Below are 26692 nucleotides of genomic sequence, written 5' to 3' on the forward strand. Positions count from 1 at the left end.
AATTCTAAGAAAATTCCCAACCAGTAGGAAACACGTCAGAAAAATAAATGCACCATAACAATGGTGATTCAGTATGTCTATGTGCATAAGTGCTTATTCTTAGTGACATTCTAAATGTCACCATGTGCGGTGTGTGTGTGTGTGTGTGTGTGTGTGTGTGAGAGAGAGAGAGAGAGAGAGAGAGAGAGAGAGAGAGAGAGACCCACAGGCATCAGAAGAACTGGCAGGCAGATCAAGGAGTGATTTTGTTTCAAAGACCACATATTGTATTCATATTTCTTTTCGCAATGATTTTTTTTTTTAACTTACCTGCTTAATTTTTAGGTATAACCTTTCAAGTAGGTTACTGTCTGTGACAGACGCCATAGTTTGTATTGGGCTTAATGAAATTTAATATCTAGCAAAAGCAACCGCATCACATTTATGCTTGCTCTTCTTTTTGACATAGGTGGGACACGTCCCTTGCAGATCTGGTGTTTTCCGAGCAATACCTGCGCATTTCAACCAATGTCCCATCCAGTTCTGTGTACGGCTTTGGTGAACACCAGCACCCATCCTTTAAGCACAATATGAACCATATAACCTACGGGATGTATTCTAGAGACCAGACTCCCAAAGTAAGTAGTTCAATATTACATCTTGCACTCCGCACCCAGAAAGAGCCTTGTGCCTTCTATACATCTTCTGCCATTTATTAATAGTAGCTATTAGTTAGGCTTCCCCTCACACATTAATCCAAGTTATTAACTATCAAGTACCACGTTCTGCTTCTCTGGGCAGTTTTGGCTCATTTCACATAACCCTTGGCCATCTCGGATGAATTGTAGGCAGATGTTGATCGTTGTTTTTTTAAACATGAATTATGTGCTTTTTAAATTAAGTCCATTCATATCCCCCAGTGGATCCTGATAGTTCTGGTTTAATTTGGACACTGTCCTGAGGAATTTAGGAAAACCTAAAATGGGGAAGAGAGAAGAGAGAAGAGAGGTGGGCAGGCAGGAAGTTGCATAGGGTGATACTGATTTTTAACGCCAATGTTGATGGTTCCTGAGGAACTTAAAGGAAATCAAATATTTTATTTTATTTTATTTTTTTAAATAAGACTAGCAAAATCTTAACTGAAGACTGTAGAACTTCTTAGGAAGGTGCTACGCCTGTTCAGCAGCCTAGACACTGTTGCGATAACCATACCTGAGTTAAGCAATAAAACTAAAAGTAGATGTAATCATCATTATTATTATTTATTTCAGATGAATGCAAATCTGTATGGAGTTCATCCTTTTTACATGTGCATAGAGAACGACGCAAACGCTCACGGTGTACTTTTCCTCAATGCCAACGCACAAGGTAATCAAAGGTTAACAATTAAACAGAACTGTTTAGACAGCAGTTCTTCTAATACACACACACACACACACACACACACACACACACACACACACAGTGGTGCCCCGCAAGACGAATGCCTCGCAAGACGGAAAACTCGCTAGACGAAAGGGTTTTCCGTTTTTGAGCTGCTTCGCGAGATGAATTTCCCTATGGGCTTGCTTCATCAGACGAAAACGTCTTGCAAGTTTGTTTCCTTTTTCTTAACACCATTAATACAGTTGCGACTTGACTTCGAGGAGCAACTCATAGAACGTAGTGTACATAGTAGCCTTTTTTGAGGTTTTTAAAGACTTTGGTGATTTTTGAAGCTTTTCCAAAACTTCTTTTGCAGCCATTTGGTAAGTTAAGCTTTTAAAACATTTGGGGGGGGTTGGATTTTGGGTTGGGGTGTTTGGAATTCAAGAACTTGGTGTTGGGGAGGGGTTTGCAAGAATCTGGAAGCTTGTGTGGTTTTTTCCTGCATTTTTATGATTTTCTGTGACCATTGGGCCACTCTGCTGTTTTTTTTAAAAAAATTCTGGGTTTGAATTTCTGTGTGCTGGGTGGCTGGGGGAACAGTTGGGGAGGGGTTTGCAAGAACCTGGAAGCTTGTGTTTTTTCCCCTGCATTTTTATGATTTTCTGTGACCATTGGGCCACTCTGCTGTTTTTTTAAAAAAAATTCTGGGTTTGAATTTTGAAATGCTCTTTACAGTATGTGTGACTTTAAAGAGCACTTAATAAACTCTTGTTGTACCAAATTTGGCTTTGTTTGGACTTTTGTTGACCATAGGAACGCATTAATTGATTTTCAATGCATTCCTATGGGAAACCGTGCTTCGCAAGACAAAAAATTCGCTAGACGAAAAAAAATGTGGAACGAATTAATTTAGTTTTGCGAGTCACCACTGTGTGTGTGTGTGTGTGTGTGTGTGTGTGTGTGTGTGTATGGCAAATAATTCCCTTATTGATGCAATTTAGGGATGAGGCATACCTGAAGTCCCATATCATATTACTACCTGGAACCAAATCCTATTGAACTTCATGTGACTGGATTTACTGGTGTGTATGTGTGTGTGCCTAAGCTGCACACTTAAAGCCTCTTTGCACACTGGAGAAGTGTTGCACCGGCATGCATGGATTCCTGGGTTTTCCCATTCACTTCACAGGAGGAGGGGAAACACATGACAACATTTTGGTATGTGAGGAGCTCCAGCCATTCAGGACTGCTCAAGACATTGCTGTCTGAGGAAAATGACAAATTGGAGCGCACACCATTCTGAGCACAGGACAGGCAGCTGGATCTCATGTCAAAACAGACATGAGATTTTCTCAATGACACTGAAGCGCTGCAGACCCCCTAACTTAGGGGGTGTAGGGCATGTGACAACCCAACGCTTCCCTAATGCTTCTCACCACCCAGCCTCTATTGCTTGAGGTGGACACTTCATTCTACCTAATAGACATGGGTGGTGCTGTGGTCTAAACCACTGAGCCTCTTGGACTTGCGGATCAGAAGGTCGGCAGTTCGAATCCCCGCGACGGGGTGAGCTCCCAGCTCCTGCCAACCTAGCAGTTCGAAAACATGCCAGTGCAAGTAGATAAATAGGTGGGAAGGTAAACGGCATTTCCATGCACTCTGGTTTCCATCACAGTGTCCTGTTGTGCCAGAAGCGACTTAGTCATGCTGGCCACATGACCCGGAAAGCTGTCTGTGGACAAACGCCGGCTCTCTTGGCCTGAAAGCGAGATGAGCGCCGCAACCGCATAGTCGCCTTTGGACTTAACTGTCCAGGGGTCCTCCCTTTACCTTTACCTAATAGAAGGCCAGCTTTCACATGCACCGAAATGAAAAATGTATGGCCATAGATCACATACCAAAAAAAGCCACTACTTAGCACACATTTCTCATATAAAACGATCAAAGTATTATAATATATAGATGCTTCCAATACCTCAAAGAGCATTAAATTAATAGAAAGGTGTTCCTCTTCTTTTTTTCTTTTTAATAATTTTATTGGAAATTTTATTTACAACATAACATAAACCCCCCACCCCCCAACACAGAAATCCACCCTCAATAAATGTGAACATAACATACAATGAGCATAATATACAACAATACAAACAACCAAATAAAAGACTTCCTTCCTGTGGATATTTAAGTTATAATTAGAAAAATCTTAATAATTATTCATAAACAGTTTATAAGAAGTAAATAAGGAGGCCCGATACAGTGTACAGAAATAGAAAGGTGTTCCTAAACCTGCATCAGTGAATACTGGGAGAAAAGTACATTTCCCACCACAATTCAAAGTGCTGGTTTTTTACCTCTAAGGCTAATAATAATAATAATAATAATAATAATAATAATAATAATAATAATTTATTATTTATACCCCACCCATCTGGCTGGGTTTCCCCAGCCACTCTGGGCGGCTTCCAACAAAACACTAAAATACAATAACCTATTAAACATTAAAAGCTTCCCTAAACAGGGCTGCCTTCTGATGTCTTCTAAAAGTTTGGTAGTTATTTTTCTCTTTGACATCTGATGGGAGGGCGTTCCACAGGGCGGGTGCCACTACCGAAAAGGCCCTCTGCCTGGTTCCCTGTAACTTGGCTTCTCGCAGCGAGGGAACCTCCAGAAGGCCCTCAGTGCTGGAGGGCCTTAACATAGCTTTGGACCACAACACCTCCTGCAATGTCTCTCCCCATGTGAACCTACCTGGGTCCTTCATGTCAATGTAGTGCTCTTCTCCAGGTGCCTCCTCCAGCAGATGTATGGAGGGTGACTGAAGGAGAGATGGCCATTTCAGTAGTAGCCCCCTGGCCTTTGGGATGCTTTCTCCAGGGTCTCCAGGTCTGGTCTTGACTTTGGTGACATCTTTTTGCCACCAAGCCAAGACTTTTCTTTACTCCCTAGGCATTCGATTGTTGAGGTTTTCACATCTGGTTTGTTTTTAGTCAGTGAGTACCTGGCGCTGTGGGTTAAATCACAGAGCCTAGGACTTGCCGATCAGAAGGTCGGCGGTTTGAATCCCCACGATGGGGTGAGCTCCCGTTGCTCGGTCCCAGCTCCTGCCGACCTAGCAGTTTGAAAGCACTCCAAAGTGCAAGTAGATAAATAGGTACCACTCCGGCGGGAAGGTAAACGGCATTTCCGTGCGCTGCTCTGGTTCGCCAGAAGCTGCTTAGTCATGCTGGCCACATGACCCGGAAGCTGTACGCCGGCTCCCTCGGCCAATAAAGTGAGATGAGCCCCGCAACCCAGAGTCAGTCACAACTGGACCTAATGGTCAGGGGTCCCGTTACCCTTTACCCACCTTTTAGTTGGTCCGACTTTTTATAGTATTTATTTTTCTTGTATTTATGTTGCCTTGAGACCCTTGGCAGCAAATAAAGGGACAATAATGGTCAAAAGTGCGACTTTAATTCTAGACTGACCGATCTAGAACTGAGGCTGAAATCCTATGCAAATGTTCTTGAGAGTAAGGTCCATTGACCTCAATGAATTTACTTCTGAGTAAGGAAGGAGAGGGATTATAGGAATATAATTCTGTTAACATCTTCTAGAACTCAGTGATGACGCTAGTTTGTGTCTACTGAATAAAGATAACATCTTCAGTGAAAAGCGTTTTAATTTTTCTAAAATGGTATCACGGGATTCCCAAAGTCTTGCTCTCATGTTCCCAGATCCAGTAATAAGCTATTGTTAAATGAAGCAAAATGGGTCTGTTCCACTAAAAATTATGATTAACTGTTAAAAATAGATGCATGTGCTAAAAAAACCACACACAAAATGAAGTTGCTACAAATTTCCTTGGGGGTTCATACAGTTGAAACAAACCAATTTAGATTTGTCCTGTATTCTGTTGACGGGGTATAGCTTTGCCTGTTGCCATGGTCACCTTACTGTATTAATCTCGCTCTGTAATTTTCAAAAAGGAGAATCTTCCCTAAAGCAATGAAATAAAAATTCTTAGCCAAGCAGAGGCGACAAAAGAAGGATATTTTGCAGTCAGATCTATATTTAAGCATTGTTAGAATGTCTAGAGTTGCCGAGTTGTTATTTTCTAAATAAAAAAGAAACCCTGACTTATTATTATTTTGTTCCTGTGTTTCAGAATCGTACGTCAAATTCTACCACTGCATAATCACCTGCTTTTTTCTGTTTTCACATGCACTGGGCTATGTGCCTGACAAAGATGGGTTTGAAGGAGTGTCTGTTTCTGTTTAGTTAAATAATGCTAAATATTTTGAGCTTGCTTGGCGGGGAGTGTGGGTGGGGTTACATTAAGTCCCTGGATGACCTACATAGCAATAATAATAATGTACAGAAAAGGCAAGGTCATTGCATAGGGATCCTTAGTTCTGAGGTAATTTATACTGAATTCAACATATCTGTCAACTTCTTCTAGATGTCACGTTGCATCCAGAGCCATCTTTGACCTTCCGCACCATTGGAGGGGTTCTCGATTTCTATGTCTTCCTTGGCCCAACTCCAGAAAATGTAATCCAGCAATACACAGAGGTTAGTTGAGAAATCTGTTCAGGCATGCGGTGCTAAGAAAAGCACTTACTTGTTGATTTGGTTGTGGGTTTGCATGTGGTATTGCATTACAATGATGACAGTGAAACTCAATGTGTCACCCCTTTGCAAAACAAACATCAAAAACACACCCTTTTGATTTAAAGATCAATTGTACTGATCTTTAAATCGACAACTATACTTACTTATTTGCAATGGGATTGTTTTATTAGCCTCCTTTGTTGCATTTGTTGAGTTCTACTGAAAAAAATTGTATCTTCAGAAGCCAGTTGGGCAAGTTTAATATTGGTCCTGTCTATGAATTTTAATACAGAAGGCAGAATGATTGAAGTTGCTGTAAAACATTTTTAAAATGTTATCAATCTGCTAAAAGTTAATGTTTATCAGTCTAGTATCTGGATGGCTTTCAAGGAGTAAGAACTGAAATAAATAATAGGATATTGAAATGATCACCAAGGGTTTGTAACCCATGTTCCAAGGGCAATTGCTCTCTCCAGAGGGACTAGCCTCTCCCACTTTCTACTCAGCCCAAGTCCGATCACATGAATTCTAACTCAGCAGTTTCATGCTGACATCTCCCTTTGAAATTTCCTAGCTGAAATCTGTTGCTGAAGGCCGAACTGGACATGTGTTTATTAAATTCACATCATCCCATTCGACTGTATAAAGCAGGGACTTTTATATTAGAAAAAGGGCACAGGGGAAGGGAGTGAAACCCTCAACTGCTTTACCTCAGTGCACTCTTTGTTCTCTCTCAGCCTAGCTCTAATATTGGAAGTAAACTAGCAGGGATTATATGGTTTAAGCAGGGGTGTGTAAACAGTGGTTGGAGTCTTTTTTGATTCTCTCTCCCATTCAGTCCTTTTGGAATAAAGGATTGTCCCTCTCCATATCCCTGCCTTGCAGCTGAATGAACAAGCATGTCCTGTGACAATGCACTTCTGATGTCTCCCTGCCCAGAGAGACTGGAATGTTGTTCACTAGTTCCTGGATGCTACCATTTTTCATTCCTAATTTGTGTCTGTCTATTATTCTCTTCAAGGGACGCGGGTGGCACTGTGGGTTAAACCACAGAGCCTAGGACTTGCCAATCAGAAGGTTGGCGGTTCGAATCCCCGCGATGGGGTGAGCTCCCGTTGCTCAATCCCTGCTACTGCCAACCTAGCAGCTTGAAAGCACGTCAAAGTGCAAATAGATAAATAGGTAACACTCCGGCGGGAAGGTAAACGGCGTTTCCGTGCACTGCTCTGGTTTGCCAGAAGCGGCTTAGTCATGCTGGCCACACGACCCAGAAGCTGTACGCCGGCTCCCTCGGCCAATAAAGCGAGATGAGCGCCACAACCCCAGAGTCGGCCACGACTGGACCTAATGGTCAGGGGTCCCTTTACCTTTACCTTTATTATTCTCTTGTATAGAGACTTGTCTGATTTGGCCAGGCTAGGTGGAAAAAGGAGATTGTTGGTGCATGACCTTTTAGGGCCAGGGGGCACATTTGGAATTTTCAGAAAGCGCCACAGGTGCCAGTCACAAAATGGCTGCCCTGAGGTTGTGGCATAACAGAAAATGGCTACCGTTAAGGCATGTCATAACAGAAAATGGCTGCCACATCCAAACAGACAAAAAAGAGAAAGGATCAGCTGCTCCGTCAATTGTGGGGGGAGGCACCCACATTGGCTAATGCCACAGTTACAGAGAGCAACAATTTGCACCTCTCCTCTGTTCGAAACAGATGGGAAGATGGTTGTCCAATCCTGGCATCCATTGAAATGTGGGCATATTTAAAGGGATCGGTGTAGGATAGGCTGAGGCAGTGCCGACAGGAGCCGAGCAGGAAAAGCAGTCAGTGTCTCATGCATTGTAGATTTTGAGGGGATCTTTGATTTATTTTTATTGAACAAAATTCAACAAACACAAAGCTTGATGGGGAAGGACTTTTTGTGGGGACCATGGGTGGCAGTGGCAGAAACACGGGCTCCTGCAGGCGCCCCATTGCCAACTGCCACATTAGAAAATGTGCCAAGTATAAGCTCTTAGTGGCAGGACCCATGTTTAATCAGGGGATAGTGTTGTTTGAGTAGACATGGTGACAGAATTGGCATCAGGATTGTAGTGAATGACATGCTTTATGACCTCCTTATCTGATGAGATCCTTGGCGCAATAGAGATGCTTGAAAGAGTCAAAATGACAGCGGGAAAAATCCCTTTTTTTTGTCATGACAAAAATGGTACAGACATGCGTTTGCCCAATGTCTGCCCCCGAATTCTGAGCGAGCCAGCTTTTTATACATTTGTAGAATACAATACCACCTGATTTCTCGTAAGCCACCTGATTTCTTGTAAACCACCTGATTTCTGGGAAATCGAAAGTTATAGTAAGTTCCTATTACCATGTAAGGTCTTGGTTTCCCTCCTTCCTGCAATCTCCCTCCTCCCTGCCATCTCCCACATCACCACGGCCATGTGCATTCCTGAGTTTGCTTATCTCTTTACAACCTTCAATAATAAACATCTGAGCCTGTTCCATCAATGCCAGCCTTGTTCTCCTGACGGACCTCTCCTTTCTAAGAAAGACCTTTGGGGGGTTTGCTATGGCCCTGCAGTAGCATCGGCTGCTGTGCGTGCTGACTATTTGTTTTTAAGACTGGGAGCTGCCCGTAAAGATGGGCAGGCCTTTGCTTCAGAGCGGAGGGTCATCTTCTATGAAAAGTTGAAGACCCTGGATGATGTGCTAAAGAGGCTTTAGCTGAGCACTGCCCTGATACATTCGCTGCAGGATCTGTCCTGTAACAGGTACCTGTCTGGCATTCTTGGTAGGCATCTTCTCTTGCCCAGGAAGAGGAGACACTGCAGTTTTAACTGTGGTGTATGTTTGCAAAGGAATGCCTTTAAAAGCTGATGGCAGAAATTAAGCAAACTGAACCGTTTCACGTTTTCACTCTGGGAGTAAGTGCATTTGTAAAAATTCTGCCTGTTGAGAAGAAGTAAAGGCGACAACCCCGAACATTTGAAGTCAAAGAAAATAATTCATAAGCCTCCATTATTTCATTAGCGGAAAAGCTCAATTTCCCCTTTTAACACCCTTTCAAACTTACATTAGCCGTTCCCAACTTTGAAGAATATGGCATTTATTAATTGTTTAGCTTATTGCGTCGTTGGCAACACCAGATCTTCTCTCCTTACACTGTCCGTCATACATTCTTCTCAGAGTAAATGCAGGAATTCTCTTCTAAAGACACAAAAGTAAATAAGGTTATAGCATAGAGCTTGGCTATAGATAACCGGTTGCTATAACAGAGATAGGTAGCGTTGAATGAATGATATAAGATCAGTAAGGCCAAATAAACTTATTTTCGTTAAAATTAGGTATTTCAAAGATCGGCAGGTAAATTTCACACACATTCCCAAACGTACACAGTGTACATTTGTGGCATGACAAAACGGATGCTTTGATGGGTGTTGTTGATGCCTTATATCATTAGTATCCTTATTAATCATTGAACTAATTATAGCCACCTGTCAGTAAATATGCCCTGGGCAGCTTACAAAAAAGCACAAAAATAAAAATAGGACATTGAGGCTGTAATCCTATTCACACTTACCTGGGAGTAAGTCCAACTGAACACGGTGGTGATTACTTCCGAGTTAGAGTTGTGATGTGTGATTAATATATTTTATTCAATTACTTTCACTGTCAGTGCCATTGATGGTAACTTTATTTTCTGTTCGTGTTGTACCAGTTATATTGTAATAATAGGAAAACTCCTTGGGAAATTGCCTGTATAAATATAGCCGCCATTCAGAATTTCTCAGGTGAAATCCTAATCAATTAGCAAACCTCTGGGAAGCCTGCCCCTGCTCCCTGATGTCTGAAATTAAAATTTCCCCAACTCAGCAAAGTGGGAGCAACTGAAAATATAAAGCTCAGTCTTGATCTCTGTTGGTACCCAATGGCAGCTAGGGTGGGACTGTAAAAAAATAACCTAAGCACCACCTCATATTTCCAAAATAAACATGTGACAGGCCAGCAGTAATGGATATTGCCCCCAAGTTCTTTGCTACAGTGGAAATCACGGTGGGAAGTCTGAGGAAGTGCTCTGAGGTAATTTCACTGTGAAATTATTTCTGAAGCCAGCTTCCTGGAAATCTTTAAACGCCAGATGCTATTATTAGAACATGACTCAATTGGTGAATATGTTGACTGCAAATTTCAAAAGCAAGGGATGTGCCGAGGGAGACAATTTAGTTTGTTCAGACCTGGCATGACCTTTCACCTGCCAAATTGGTAGCATTCAATCCCTTCTTCTTCTTATCCTGCTTCTCTCACAGCTTCTAATTGGGGAGCTTGAGGAGAGATGATAATAATTCCTGTATAGGAGAAAAATAAATGCCATTCTGACAGGAATAAGTCTTCACAAACCAAAGTTGTTGTTGTTGTTGTTGTTGTTTTTTAAAAAATAGCTTCTAGAGTCCTGGAAATGGTAGTTTGTTATGGGTGCTGGGAATTGTAGCTCTGTGAGAGGATTTTTTTTGGCGGGAGCCATGTGCTTTAAATGAATGGTAGTGAATGTGCATAGTACCCAAGGCCAAAATCCCAGAAGTTCTACTCCTTCTCCCTAGCAGTAAAATTACAATAACTTAAGTAACTAATCATTTTTTGCCCTTTCAAGACTCTTTCAATCAGCTGCCTGAGGCAGTCACTTCACTAAGCATTATGGGCCGGCCCTACCACTTTTTACCATACGTTGCTTTTTTGCAAAGTGGCCCCACAAAATAAACCTTCCAGCACATAGAAAGCGATCCTACCCAGCCTACAGACTTCCTCCCTGATTTGTCAACTTTATTTGGGTGCACTTTTAGATATACATAACCTTCACATGAAAAAACATATCCTAGTGGCAAACAATAGAAAAGATCACAATGCTCTTAGATTTCAGATAAATCGAGAGGGAACATGTTCCAGGGTTTATTTATTAGAAATAATATTTAAAACTAAAGCTAATGTATTGTATTGTATTGTTGTGCTCTTTTAGATAACCTTTTAAAGCCAACATATCCTCTGAATTACACCAATTATTTCCAAACAGATACATTACATTCCCATAAGAATTCAGCTGTGAAGCTTTTTCAGAGTTATCCCTTTATGAATGCTCAAATGCAGGAGACACTGTTTGCAGGAAGAATTCACAAAACTATTCCTCTTTGACGTTCCCTCATCTCTTTGTTTCTGGCTAGTAGCTTATAGATTTAGCCCTTCTACGGTTTCAGTTATTTTTCTTCGCCCTCTATTGTACTTTTGCAAATTATTCTATAGCCTTTGTTCTGTGCACTTTTGCAAAGCGTACCGAAAGCTCTACACTGAGGCTACATTTCAAGGAAAGAAAGCTCTATTCTGGCAACATCAGACGTAAATTCCAGGTCTACTAAATTCTGCTCTGCTTCAGCGGAACCATCTGGAATATCTGCCAGATGTTGGTTACTTTATTGGGAAGCTTCAGGGGGATCCATTTGAGAGACCATCTAAGGCGTAATTAGACGAAGGAACATTTGTTTCCCCAGCTGTCCTACTTTTAAAGTCTTCTCTTGGACTATTCTGTTAATTCAAAACCAAGTTCACCTTAGACGCTCCAGCCTAATGAACTTGGGAAAGGAACTGTTTTAAAAGTTAAGACCACCTTGCAAGCAGTTTTCTTGTAATTGTTCAACCCTACATGCTGTTTCCTCAGGGGGGCTCTGGCAGAATATAGCCTTGCCTTAGGTTACACCCGATGTTTACAAGCTCAAGGGTGCAGTTACGTAACTGAATCTATAACAGGATTATGTATGGGTCACACTGCCTAGAGAAGGACTCCTATAGCCCAAACCAGGATGCTCCTAAAAGCATGCTAATGCGGATGAAAAGCCTAGGTTATTGAAGGACGCACCCTTGAGCTCCAACATCAGTAACAACTCAGTACCTAGTTGGTGAAAAGGTGCTGCAGAGGTCTGTCTTGTAGAAAAAAGAAACTATCATGTAGAATGGCAGACCTTCCAAGTGTACCTATTTTGCAGAGACAGCCCCAGATTTACAGAAGCCGTCCCAGTTTCTGATTTGAACCCAGAATGTCCCGGTTTTCTTTAGGATGTCCCTATTTGTGTCAGAGAAATGGAGGGTATGGAGTTATGTGGCCCCCAAGCCAAAGAGATAAGTAACTATGCACCCTTTAGAAGACATCTGAAGGCAGCCCTGTATAGGGAGGTTTTTAATGTTTAATATTTTAGTGAGCTTTTTCATATGTTGGAAGCCGCCCAGAGTGACTGGGCCAACCCAGTCAGATGGGTGGGGTATAAATATCATCATGGAATAGGATCAGGGCTGTCTTAAGCATATGTGGTGCCGGGGTGCAAAGATCCGACCGGTGCCCCCCCCCCGTTGCCCAGTCCCAGGTGAGGAGGAGGGCAGAGCCGGCCAGCCGCCTCAACGTCTCACTGACTCGGTTGCCCCTGAACTTGCTGCGCTGAGCCACCCACAGCATAAGAGCCCACCACAGCGCTCTGACCAATGGGTGGGCTCTTCCCCGGACTCAACTCTCGGGCCCCAGGCTCTTGGCCTTGCACCCATGAGAGCCCGGCACCCGGGTGCCCCACACCCCTAGTGCCTATGGGTAAGATGGCCCTGAATAGGACATTCCTATTTTCATTGGAGAAATGTTGGAGAGTATGGAATGGTGGCTGTAAATCCTGTCCTTCCCTGATATCTATTTTAAAGATGCCATTCAGAATCCATAAAGTTCCTTGATAGATTTGTTAGTAGTCCCTCTACCATGCAATGTGGCAAAACTGCTTTTAAAATGGAGGAGAGTTGTTTTTTATTATAAAAAAGCCAACCACCCATGGTATGACATGGAGATCACATGTTCAAAGAAAAATGATTCTACTGGGTCAGAGAAGCGTGTGTGTGTTTAAGCAGCTTTTTAGACCCCAGTTCTCATATGGAACCAGTTTGTGTACCTCATCTACTTTGTGTACTTCATCGTCTTGGTTCCTTTCCATTTAATTAAGTAAAGTTAAGCCTGATATATGGCTGACCATTTGCTGATAGAAGTATAGGAATCTGTCCCACATGTCCCATGTGCTGTATCTGGCACTGAGCTCAATATTTCAAAGCTTTGAACCTAATATATAGCTTGAGGTAGAGAACCTACCCAGTGACGTGGGTGGTGCTGTGGTCTAAACCACTGAGCCTAGGTTTTGCCGATCGGAAGGTCGGCGGTTCGAATCCCTGTGACGGGGTGAGCTCCCATTGCTCTGTCCTAGCTCCTGCCAACCTAGCAGTTCGAAAGCACATCAAAGTGCAAGTAGATAAATAGGTACCACTCCAGCGGGAAGGTAAACAGCGTTTTCGTGCACTGCTCTGGTTTCACCAGAAGCGGCTCAGTCATGCTGGCCACATGACCCAGAAAAACTCTCTGTGGACAAACGTCGGCTCCCTTGGCCAGTAAAGTGAGATGAGCACCGCAACTCCAGAGTCATTCACAACTGGACTTAACTGTCAGGGGTCCTTTACCTTTAGACAACCTACCCACCCAATAGGCGAATAATGTTTCTTCCACATTGGAAATTTCCAGTCTTATTATGCAGGGTTGGCAAGTACATTTGTGGGCTCTGTGGAACATATTGTTGCCCTGTGGTGGCATCAGCAAGAGAATCGTGTTGTCCATGGTTTCCAAACCAACCTGATGCTCTGAATTTAGGTCACGTCTGCACGCACTTAAAGTGTGTGGCTTTCGCCCCAAAATCCTAGGAAGGGTGCTGGGAATTGCAACTCTGTGAAACGTAAGCTACAGTTTTTCAGGACCCTTTGGCGGAAGCTATGTGCTTTAAATATATGGTGTTGATGTGACCTAAGATAATGTCATGCAAGGGTGGTACTTACTGTTTGGGAACACATACCCTCAAATATTTAGCAGCAGGGTACCAGTACATTGAGGCCCTTCAGTTATTGAGAGGAAGCATTAATGCTGTGAGAAAGACTTTCAGTGCTGGAGTCTTGCTCTGAACTCCTGCTGAACTCTTTCTCCTGCAGAAGTATTACTGAGAAGCTTAGTTTGATCATGCCCTGAGACGATGCATGCATTTTGCCATTGCTCTTGCCAGGAACCTGAGAAAGCCAGGGAAACTCTGGGGTTCCTGCCAAATATCTTCCCAATACCAGCTGCTGCAATGGGGCGGGTAGGGGGAGGCGTCCCAGCTCTGACATATATATTTAACGAATTGCATAGGTGCAAGCCTAAGTAGTCCCTGTAACTTCTCCCAAATCTAAAGCAAGCAGACACATCACCCTTTGCACTACTTAATTCTGGAGTCTGGGTGGTAATCGAATCGGCAAGCCTCTTTTCCTGGGAATTCCAGCAAGCCTCTTCTCCACCTTTCCCCTTGAAGAATGTCTCAGTCACCTGGCTGTGAGTTCTGCCACTATGTGGTGGGAATCTTGTACTGACAGGTCTGTAACAACCCAGTACTTGATTATTATTTTTAAGTTCACTAAGAGCCAAGTAGCACACCATGGTAGAAGCATAAGTTGTAGCTATACCATTGTTTTTCCTTTAATGAATTATAGGTGAAGGTGTCTTTATTGGGACCGCAGCATACATGAAGGAGGTTGATACCTTCCTTCTCCAAACATGATTGGGACCAAAGACACCCTCTTCTTGTATGCCTGTGATGCTTAGAAAATAAGTTCCCATTAGTGCCAAGAGGTAAACCTATTTCTGTCTTCCAGCTTTCCGGCCAATGAGTGCAAAAGCACTGAACTAATTAAAAAGCACTAGGCAGATTTTAAACGACATAATTTCTTTTTTTGTCCATATTCCCTACAATAAACTCACAACATTTTTGATCACAACATTTTTGGCTAAGGGACAGTGCCGGATTTACTTATAAGAAAAACAAGCTATAGCTTAGGGCCCACTCTCTTGGGGGCCCCCAGAAAATTTAAAGGAAAAAACACCTCGATGTACATTTCTAAAATATAAGATAAAAAACAAATAAAATAAAACCTACATACAGCAACAGTGTTTTGTGTTGTGTAGGCTCCTATGATGTAAGTAATGGGCCCCTCCTGCTAGCCTGCTCCCTAAAATATCACTGGTTTGCTCATTTCTATATACAGGGGTACCTTAGTTCTCAAACTTAATCCGTTTCGGAAGTCTGTTTGTTGTTGACAGAGGACAGCTGGACATATAATGGGCCCCATTACCTTCAGTAGCTTAGGGCCTCATCAAACCTAAATCCTGTCCTGCTAAGGGACAGTAGACCTTTGAGTCATAACTTACTGTGTACACAGATGGGAGGTTACTTGTTAGCTTTCAGTATCAGCAGCCAGGTGAAAAGTGCATTCAACGCTGAAAATTTCTATAACTGGTTCCTCCCCGCTCCTCCCAAAAACTACATAGCTTTCCAAAGCTCTTCTTACTAATTCTTTCCATGACAAGCCAACTCCTCATTTCTTATCTTGAGTTATTCTGATTAGTAGCGGAACACCTGTACAATGCTAGGATTTTGATAAAGCTGCACTTGCAATGTAAGATTATAAGATTATATACTATATATACTATATATATATACTATATACTATATTATATACTATATTATATTATATACTATATATAATAAGGTTACCAGATATCCCCATTTCCCGGGGACGGTCCCCAGATTTCCAAATCAGTCCCCTGACAAAATCCTATCATTTCCTACTGAAGTTGAAAAGTTTCCCCAGATTCACTGAAAAACATCTGGTAACCTTAATATATAAGACAGCAATCTTAAAAGTGCTTTGACATTTGGAGAAACTTGCGGTTGTCTGCAGCTCATCCCTGTGGGGTGGCAAAGCCATCTTGTGTGATGGTTTCAAGGAGTGCACAATTGTTATTTTGCCATTCAACAATTTGCAAATGCTTAGCTATACCAAATCAAGTGCCTGAACTATGAGTAGTCGATTGCAATTAGCTGAGCTTGGTGTGTGTGTGTGTGTGATTGACCTGAGGAGGTGAATGCAAATAATTAAAACTCAGAGAGCTCTGAATAAACACCAACCTTTCGATGAGGTAGCTTAGCAGACTGTGGCATTAAAAATAGTATCATTCTGGGCTGGGAAGTTCAAAATGTTGTATTGATTTAATTAAAGGCTTGCTAATTGGCAATGGCTATGAAGAAACTGGGGATTGGACGGAGCCAGTATGTGGAAGAAAACTCAGGGTATTTTTTCCAACATTTAATTAGCGGAACAGTATTGCTATACAAATGCATGGAACAGCCACCTGTCAATGGGAACAGCTAAATATGGTCTCTTCAATGTGCCATTTAGACTTGAACTTTAGATGGTGGTAAATTGAAACAACTAGGGTACGGACTATAGCAGGAGCAAGAAGGTAGTTTTAGTAAATTCCAAGCACAGCTGAGGCTTGTATTGGGAAGAAAGAGGGAGACACCAGTCACTGGGTGAAATTAGGACACAATTTTGTTTCTTTGTGGGCCTGAAAAGGGGTCTGCAGCATCTGTCTTCCCCACCGCAAAACACCCACTGCTGAAGTGATCTGTGATGTTTATACCCCGAGATGAAAATCCATGTGTTTCCCACCATCTGACAAAAGGCTGAACAAATATGCATTGGGTGAAGAAAATAAGAAGGGAATGCTTTCCCTCCCCGTTTGTCCTATTTATCACAGATCTCCTCAACAGCCTCTCATTCAAGGCTACGAAAGTAGCAAGGACTGCAAAATCAGGATATTATAAGGCTGTTTTATATTTGAGGTGGAAAATCCATCAGAAGGTGACCTTAACTCCTGTATGCAGTTCTATAACAATATTCTCATCTGGTGAAATTACTAATTACTAGGGTGGCAAAATGTTGAGAGGCAAAATCAGCTCATGGTGGCTGTTCCACAATGCTGGCTTTGAGGCATTTTGGCACCTCTGTTGAAAACGATACTTGATCTGATCTCCACCCACCCTACTCGGTAATGATAGATTAAGAGGAAGGAAAGTGCTCTCCTTCGGGGTGGAATCTTCTACTCGACAAAACTGCTTCTTGATAATGCTGGTTGTGTTCCTGCTCTTCAAAAGAGCTATTGTGTGAATATTCCTTGTGGTACTTTAACTACAAAAGTTTGTCGGCATCTTCGTGACATCTTACTTGTTTAAAAGGCCTCTAATCAGCTTCCCTAGCTATCTTGCCTGCTCAAAGTGCAGAGAAAAGCTAACACACAACTAAAATAGATTTGAAAAGTATTTCCTCCCCTACAGAAACAAGGTTTGCAATCCTCTGTACACTACCTGGGATCAAGTCCCCTTGAACTCACTACTTCTGAGAAGAAATATACGCTCACTCTCCACAGATCGTGACACTAGACTCCTGCTTTGCTGCCTGATAAAGTTATAATTTCCCCACAGTTCCAAGGTCTGCACTACAAAGAATAGAATTACGGTGGAACCTCAGTTTTCGAGCGTCTTGGAAGCTGAACGTTTCGGAAGTCGAACTCTTCCGTTTTCGAACGCTTCCATTTTCGAACGTGCCTCGGAAGTCGAATGGCTTCTGCCACGTGTTTTTCTTTTTTCTCAATGGATTTTGCCGACTGCCCATTGCGCCTTGGTTTTCGAATGCCTCAGAAGTCAAACGGTCTTCCGGAACAGATTATGTTTGAAAACCGAGGTTCCACTGTAGCACTTTGCTGAGTGTAACACACCTGTTAAATTTACCTGAGTTTCATGTTAACAGAAAGAACTAAAATATCTAAATTTCTCTGTCACTGTATGAGATTCTGCAGGACACTTAAAAAACCCAAAAAACTAAAAATGTTCTGGTTCTGTTTTTTGCTTTTAAGGCTATTGGACGGCCACATCTTCCTCCCTACTGGTCTCTGGGGTACCAGCTCTCACGATGGGGATATCCTGACATTGCTGCAGTAGAACAAGTTGTGAAGCGCATGACAGAGTATGGCATCCCCTACGTAAGTGGGCATTTTGCAATGTGTATTTAAATTGGTTCCCCGGGGAAACCAATGAACAAGAACAGATTGTATCCCTAAAAGAATAGTATTGATAATGTTTGTGCGTATTATATTAATTATATAATTGATAGGGCATGGGGTAATTTCTGTACCAGCTTTTATTATGGTATCAGCCTGAGCAAAAAGGTAAAACTTAACCTTTGTGCTTTATTCTTCTTAAACACAACGTATTTCTGTTGCAATTGCCAGGATGTCCAGTACGGAGACATTGACTATATGGACCGTAAGTTGGACTTCACATATGACAAAGAAAAGTATGCTGGCCTACCGGAATTCATGCAAGAGTTGAAGAAGGATGGATTGCATTATGTCATTATTCTGGTAAATGAGCTTAAGTGCTAACCTTGTTTACAGTGCTTTCATTCATATGACTTGCTATATGAATTGTGGCATTGAAGCAAAGATTCTCTCCTCTACTTTCTTTTATAACAGGATGCTCCCCCCACGGGTAATGTACATTGTACTCTCAGTATGCTCTGTTCAGTTTTTTTCTTTTCTTTTTGGGGGGGGGGGTCCCTAGTGAAAATATGAGAATGGGAGGGGTGGGAAGTGAGTGGGTACTATGTGGGAGAGGAAGAAAACACAAACACTATTATGGATTGGGGGGGTGCTGTACAGCAGGGATGGAGGGACATCAGGCCTGGAGGCTACATGAGGTCCTCTAAGCCTCTCTCTTTCTCTGGCTCTCAGGACTTACCCCTCTCTGTGCCTTCCTCAAGTGCCTCGCTGGAAGGTATCCTCTTGCATCCGGTGCCCTGCCTACTTTTGCTTTTGGCCCCACCCAGTCGCCAAGACCACATAACACCGGTCTTGACAGACCTACATTGGCTCCCAGTACGTTTCCGAGCACAATTCAAAGTGTTGGTGCTGACCTTTAAAGCCCTAAACGGCCTTGGTCCAGTATACCTGAAGGAGCGTCTCCACCCCCATCATTCTGCCCAGACACTGAGGTCCAGCGCCGAGGGCCTTCTGGCGGTTCCCTTGCTGTGAGAAGCCAAGTAACAGGGAACCAGGCAGAGGGCCTTCTTGGTAGTGGCACCTGCCCTGTGGAACGGCCTCCCATCAGATGTCAAGGAAATAAACAACTATCTGACTTTTAGAAGACATCTGAAGGCAGCCCTGTTTAGGGAAGCTTTTAATGTTTACTAGACTATTGTATTTTAATATTTTGTTGGAAGCCGCCCAGAGTGGCTGGGGAAACCCAGCCAGATGGGCGGGATATAAATAATAAATTATTATTATTATTATTATTATTATTATTATTATTATTATTATTATTATTATTATTATTATTGGCATGGCACCCCCAGAATGCTCCCCACAGGGGAATGCGATCCTTTGGTTTGAAAAAACCTCCCCATCCCTGCTATGTAAAAATTCTGTTATATATCCAGCTCAATGTATCTCTTTGTGAGGGTCTGCATGAATATGGAAAAAGGAATTTTCTGACTACCTTGAACCCACTAAAACCACTGCTTTGGATTTTGTAAGGGGGGGGGGAGTACATTGGTTGTCATGATCATAATCTGTTCATAAGGCAGAAGGAAGTTCTTAGGCCATCTTGTGCCCTTTAAAGCCAACTCATGTTACCAGAATTGTGTGGGAGCTACTTCTGTGAAGCAAGATTCTTTACTGCTCTGGAAATATCTGTTGGGAGGAGCCACTGAGACTGGCCAAGTGACATAGTTCCTGTTCACATCCCTCTGACTGTCATGGATGCTCAGATGAAATGTGCCGCATAGGTGCACAAAGCATCGTTATAACGCCAGCCTAATAGTTTCCCTCTAAATGCTAGCCTAATATTTCATCTCTAATTCAGAATCCATAAGCATGCCAGAAAACACAGTTCTTCAGTTTAGTAAATCCATCACCAAAGGAAGCACATTAAGAATTCTTAATGCATCCCGCAGGCTAATAGGACCTGGTGTTATAATTGCAAGAATACCGATTAAAGCTGAAGAGCACTTTTTGCTTTCTCCCAAGAGCTGTGCTGATGAAAACATGTCAAAAATGGGTCTTTACTTAGAATGGAAGGGGGCATAATCTAGGGACAAATGCAAATGTTCTCAGCCACAGCTGCCTCTGTGAGCTGCTAGGAGGAGGGAGACGGTCTACTCCTCTATTCTAGAGACCGATACATGCAGAATAAACTCATTCCCTTATTAGGAGGTGAACATGTGAATGGCAAACGCATTTCAGTGTGAAGTGCAAGCTAGTAATGACTGACCAGTAGAGGGATGTGGTGGTTTTAATGAACAGCTCAGTGAAGACAGGGTTATGGTGTGGCTACTGTGAAAATGGCAAATGCCCTGCTAGGGATCATTAGCAAAGCAATCAAGAACGAAACCACCATCTGAAAAATGAATTGCTGGAAAAGGTGAGGCATGGGACAATCAAAATTATCACGAGTCTGGAGCAACTCCCCTAAGAAGAAAGTTCATCATTTTTGCAGCTTTTTAGCCTAGATACAGCGTTTCGCAAACTTGGGTCTCCAGCTGTTTTGGGACTACAACTGCCATCATCCCTAGCTAGCAAGACCAGGGATGATGGGAACTGTAGTCCGTAAACATCTAGGGACCCAATTTTGAGGAACAGTGGCTTAGAAGAAATGTAGATTAAGGGGGAGGGACTTGATAGAGGTGGCTTTAAAGGAGAATTGGACAGTTTCATGGAGGATAAGACTTTTAATGGCTACTAGCCATGATGGCTGTATTCTACCAGTTGCTTGGAATCACGAGTGGTGAGGGTACAATTGCACTGATGTCTTGCTTGGGGGGCTTTCCATGGGCATCTGGTTCTCAACTTTGAGAACAGTGTCCTGGACTAAATGGGCCTTTCGCCTGACCTGGTAAGGCACTTGCTATGTTCTGCCTACGCATCTATGATAATAAGTCAATGTAATAAAGCCAAATAGGGACGCGGGTGGTGCTGTGGGTTAAACCACAGAGCCTAGGGCTTGCCGATCAGAAGGTCGGCGGTTCAAATCCCCGCAATGGGGTGAGCTCCCGTTGCTCGGTCCCAGCTCTTGCCATCCTAGCAGTTCGAAAGCACGTCAAAGTACAAGTAGATAAATAGGTACCGCTCCAGTGGGAAGGTAAACGGCGTTTCCGTGTGCTGCTTTGGTTTGCCAGAAGCGGCTTAGTCATGCTGGCCACATGACCCGGAAGCTGTACGCCGGCTCCCTCGTCCAATAAAGCGGGATGAGCGCCACAACCCCAGAGTTGGTCACGACTGGACCTAATGGTCAGGGGTCCCTTTACCTTTATAACGCCAAATTAGCTATGTAGTTGTATCAAAGATTTTGAGTTTCCCTTTAAGGTCAGGTTCCTCTATTTATCTTTGAACGTGGGGAACTCCCAATGAGCAGTGACTATCTACCGGTTTGTGTTGTCCTTCTGAACGAGCCTCCGCATTGTGAAATGCACCAGCTTCCTCTGGACATTGGATTTAGGAGAACAGGGATATTTCTTGGAGCGGATGGGGGGGGGGCAGCCGTGTTCTTCTGACTTCCTGACAGCTGAGTTACTGCTGCTTAATGGAGGGAGATGGGCGAGGCGATGTAGAAGCAGCACAAAGCGAACACGTGAGCGGAACCAATCTGGTGCCTGCTCTGCTCATTCATTTGCACCATGCCAGCCTCCCACCACTTTGCTCCTCCCCGTTAGAAGCTATAACTCATCTGTTGGGAAGTCAGGTAAGCACTATGCTATCCACTACTGACACCTCGGGCTTCAATGCATGGAGAAGTGGAGGCAAATTTGGATGCAGCATTCACCTCATAAAAATCACTGTTGTGTTGTTGTTTTTTAAGTGAGTGTATCATGTGAAAAATATATGAGGCAATTTCAGTCTCTCTACCACCCCTTTGCCTCCTGGCAATTTCCCCCCCAAGAATGTCAGGGCTTACTCATCAGCCTCTGCTGCCTGCCTTGAACAATGGCCCCATTTTCGCCTCTGACTTATTCTGAGTCAGAGCAAATGCATTGTTTCCATACAAAGGTTGATGCTCTAAAAGTAACAATGGTTATCAAGCAGAATGATCAACATCTATTCCAGCAGAATAACTTTAATGAGGAAGGTTGCCTGCTCTTCATCAACCCCCACAGAAAAGAGAATTTGTTGCAACAGCAAATGGAAACAATTTAGAATTCACTAAACAATTAAAAACAATATTCAGGAACTTTGGCATACAAAAAACTAGGGGTCGGATTAATTCTGAAATGGTATGTTGCAAGCCTGGGTGTATGATCTTGAGGACTAGGACATTAAGGGTTTAAGATCAGCCCCACTGAGGTTGAATATGGTGGGATTTACTTCTGAGTAAACATGCTCAGGTTTGGGCTGTTTGCTCCCAGTATGAATATGATCTGGTTTTGTCAAATGTTGCTTATTTACAGTAGCCCCCACTGCATGCACTGGGGAAAAAATGTGCATTATTCTTGAATATCTGTTTATCAAAATTATACCCTACTCTTCTGCCAAAGAAATCAGGCCAGCTTACACATCCAGGGCCGGACCTTTAACTCCAGCAAAAGAACTGCGTTGTTGGTGTGCCATTCAGACAATTCTCTGGACCCTTTCCTAAGCTATTCTGTCAGTCTCTAATATGGCACTCATTCCCTGAGGAATAGGTAGGAGCATGTGAAAAAGGCACGGAGTTTATTTGGAATGCAAAATCAGTCACCAGAGCCTTTTGTTCTCCTTGGCGTGAGGCAGGAGCTGCATAATGTATTAGATTTATGCACTACAACAACACTTTTGGCTACGAGATATCAGAGGTTCAGATTAGGTGTAGATAATTAAACTGAGTTGTTTTAGAGTGTTAATGTCCCCTGGGTATCACCTGCCTGGGTTTTAATTACTACGTAAGGGCAGCACTTAAAAAAAAAACACCACATCTGAGGGGGTTTGCGTAAGTTAAAACTGCACACCTACTGAACGCTTGGACTCCTCAAGTCTGTAGTGCCATGCCTCCCCCCCCCCCACTTGAAAGTATTGTACAGCCTGCCAGAAATAAGACTATTGTGCCCAAAAGCACAGTATTTATCATAAAAGATTATTTTTTTCAAAAAACGAGACAAACTGAGCCGTTATTTAGTTATTAGGGAAGGAATGGAATGAGATTAAAGGCTCAATTCTATGACCCGCTCTTAGCACTTACATGTTTAGGAGTGCGCCTGCTGTGTTGGAACGATCTCATGTGTTGGCATTGTGCTGGTACAATAAGCCACGCCAGGACGTCACACTGGTGCAACAGTGTGGCTCAGAGCTCCCGTGCCACCACCGTTGGAGTGGTATTGTGCAATGCTCTTAACGTGGCAATTAATTGGATGGAAAGGAAATTGAGGACAGATGAAAGAAAGTGCTTCTGCACACAGTGCTGTGGAATTTTCTCCTACAAGACACAGCAATGGCAGTATACTTGGATGGCTTTAAAAGAAGATTAGACAAATTTGTGGAGGGTAAGGCTTATGAAATGGCTACAGGCAGTGGCGTAGCGTGGGTTGTCAGCACCCGGGGCAAGGCAAGTAATTTGCGCCCCCTAACCCGTGGATTTGCGCCCCCTAACCCTAACCCCCAGATGTTGCGCCCGGTGCGGGCGGCCCCCCCCTGCACCCCCCACGCTACACCACTGATGGCTACTAACGGCTGTGTTTTACATTCCTGGTTTTCAACATCACTATATATTGCTGATATATCATTATGTCTGAAATAAGGATGGAACTATGTAGAGGCGAACAGTAGGACTGAATGATATCTGATTTTTGACTTCATGATATATCACCTGCTGAACATCACGATATACTGATATATCACAATGTCTGAAATAATAATAATAATAATAATAATAATAATAATAATAATAATAATTTATTATTTATACCCCGCCCATCTGGCTGGGTTTCCTCTGCCACTCTAGGCGGCTTCCAACAAAACACTAAAATACAGTAACCTATTAAACATTAAAAGCTTCCCTAAACATAAGGATGAAATAAGGATGGAGCTATGTACTGTAGAGGCACTGGCTGGCTTCAGGTTTTCCCCCACATTGTTATTTGTGCATAGCACACACGTAAGCACACATCATGATTCACAATATATTGCCAGGTCAAAAATGATGAAACCAATATCATGAAATGGACTTGAAACCACAGATATGAAAAATGCTATAAAAAGAGGGCTATAAAAAAATATAGCTCCCAATGCAATTTAGCAGTGGTGCAGTTAGATGTTTTCTTGCTTGCTTACTTTCCAAACCCCTTGGTCCCTTGGAAACAAGATCATCTGAATAGTTTGTCACTAGAAGATTAATCGTAAAGGACCCTAACGTGGCTCATGCCAAATCACAATTCGTTCTCATCGCAAACCATTCAGGCAACGTGTGTTACATTTGCAAAGTGCAGCCATACCCAGTGCACAGTTTGAAGGTGCACAATGTGACAACTTCCTAAGTTTTGGCTTCATTTGGTGATCGAGTTTTTAAGCTTCTTGGAAATTCTCTATTCAAGAAGTTTAAATTCCAATAAATACTCTGATGTTCTAAGAGTTGGTAGTTCAGTGCCAACAGGATTTTTCTGGATCCACACTTTGACTGATAAGCTTCTTCTCTTTCCCTTTTCATGGCCACTTCTGTAATAATGTTCTCTGACAGCAACCTGGTAGCTTCCATTCAGAAGTGGCCCAAGCAATTTCATACGTGATGGGAATAATCCAAATGGCACCTCCATGGTGGTTAATAATATGGTAACAACATGTGGTAATAATTAATTAATTGGACATTTGCCACCATTTAATGGTACCCCCAAAACCTGCTGCGTGTTGAGATTGGCTATTTCATCTTGTCTAATGGTAGGGTTGGTCCTGCTTCCATCTTTGGCATTCTGCTAGCCTACCAATAGCTTCTTCCATGCCGTCGTTTGGAAATAATGTTACCTAGCCCATGTCTATGTAGGGATGGGTTTATGTTGTGCTCTGTTAATATACTATATTTGCATTTCTGTCACCTTAAATTTTAACTTTAAGGCTAATAGGTTTCTAGTGGATGATTTCCAGGTTATTGTCATACCCAAACAGTAGTTCCATTTTCTTCAGTATAATCAGGCATCTCAGACCCATTTTTCAAAACCGGTATTGTTGCAGTGTTTCTATTTCCTATCCTTTACTTTTGTTCTGTTTTGTTCCCTCATCAGGATCCTTTCCTAAGTAAAGATCAAGCTAGAGGGGCTTACCAACCCTACGAACTTGGAGAACAATTGGGAATTTGGGTGAAAAATTCAGATGGAGTGACTCCAGCTGTTGGGCAGGTAGGTATCGATGGGGCAATCCTTTGGATTGGATAAGATAGTTGTTGTTGTGGAAGAGTTTACATTACACAGTTTCCCAAACTTGGGTCTCAAAGTGGGGGTTTTTTGGACTACAATTTCCATCATCCCTGACTACTGCTCCTGCTAGCTATGGCTGATGGGAGTTGTAGTCCCCAAACAGCTGGGAAACCCTGGTGTATCATGTTGATAGTTATGTTCTCATGGCAGCAATGTCCAATCACAGTAAGAGTAAAGGAAGAGAGAGCAACACCCATTCTCACAATACCATTGCCAGACACTAATTATGACACTGCTCTTGATGATTTCATATGAACATAGGACAACAAGTCAAACATTGGTCCATGTAACCTAGTATTGTTGACAGTGATTGGCAGCAGCCCTCCACAATCAATTGGACATAAGCAAAGGTATTCCAAGAAGAAGTATTTCCTTACCTTCTGCCTTGCAGGACATATCTGGGAGAAGAAAAGTCTAAAGAGTAAACCCTACACAAATCCAGAGTAGAATTCCTAAATCCCTGGCACTTTGTACACCTCCTTCTGGTAACTCCTGCACCCAAGCTGTTGTCAAATGTATTGCTCTGCTTTCTTCTGGACCACATCAGTGAGGCCAAGAGGGAAGCAAAAACAACATGGGAGGCAGCAGTTTCGAGTTACCTGTCCCAGCAGCCACAGCAGGTGCTGTGATTCTCCAGCGGTTTTACTTCACCCCTGGAAGCACACTCCATTGTCTCCCAAGACAGACAGATTCCAACAAGTGGTACACTCCGAGCTTGCATCCCACGCAATCTCTGAAATTTTCCATGTCCATTAGCAGGCTGAAATGTCCTTATCTTAATATATTTCATTCTCACTTCCAGGCCTTGGCTCCAGGAAATTCAGTGTACCCTGACTACTTCAACCCCAAAACAGCTGATTGGTGGACCCAGATGTGTGTTCAGTTCCACAATGTCCTTCCTTATGATGGTATTTGGCTTGTACGTTTGATAATATTTCCCTTTATATTTTATCTCTCTCTCTTCCCCCACCCAAAGTATACCATAAAACCTAACCTGTTTCTTGTTTTTTATTTGGTTAGGATATGAATGAACCCTCAAATTTTCTCAATGGCCAGATCCCAGGCTGTGCTCACAACAACCTCAACAACCCACCTTACATTCCCAGTAAGTGACTTCTGAAAAACAAATATCCTTTGCCTGATTCCTATAGCCACTTACAGCATCAATGTTTCTAAAAGTTTCGTAGACAATTATTTTTAAAAAACCAGAATCAGTCCTTCTAGGACATCCCTGGTATTTCACTATTGATCTTGAGCTATATAGAAGTCAAGGCTTGATAGTCCCCAAGGGAGAAGATAAAAAGGGGCTTGTATAAGTGATACAGTTGTTAATGATTCCGACAGTAA

General features: G+C 42.7%; 1 protein-coding gene across 1 annotated transcript in view; it reads left to right on the forward strand.

Moving 5' to 3' along the window:
- LOC310687782 (sucrase-isomaltase, intestinal-like) overlaps positions 1-26692 on the forward strand; it is a 90144-nt gene that overhangs the window by 29117 nt on the left and 34335 nt on the right. The window contains exons 5-12 of the mRNA XM_083463443.1: positions 449-617; positions 1251-1347; positions 5789-5901; positions 17778-17903; positions 18153-18284; positions 25154-25267; positions 26148-26264; positions 26366-26450. Coding sequence (XP_083319569.1) covers positions 449-617; positions 1251-1347; positions 5789-5901; positions 17778-17903; positions 18153-18284; positions 25154-25267; positions 26148-26264; positions 26366-26450 — 953 coding nt within the window. The remainder of the gene's footprint in view (positions 1-448; positions 618-1250; positions 1348-5788; positions 5902-17777; positions 17904-18152; positions 18285-25153; positions 25268-26147; positions 26265-26365; positions 26451-26692) is intronic.

The sequence above is a fragment of the Podarcis liolepis genome (genome assembly GCF_965112155.1).
Source record: "Podarcis liolepis genome assembly, chromosome: 10".
NCBI lineage: Eukaryota > Metazoa > Chordata > Lepidosauria > Squamata > Lacertidae > Podarcis > Podarcis liolepis.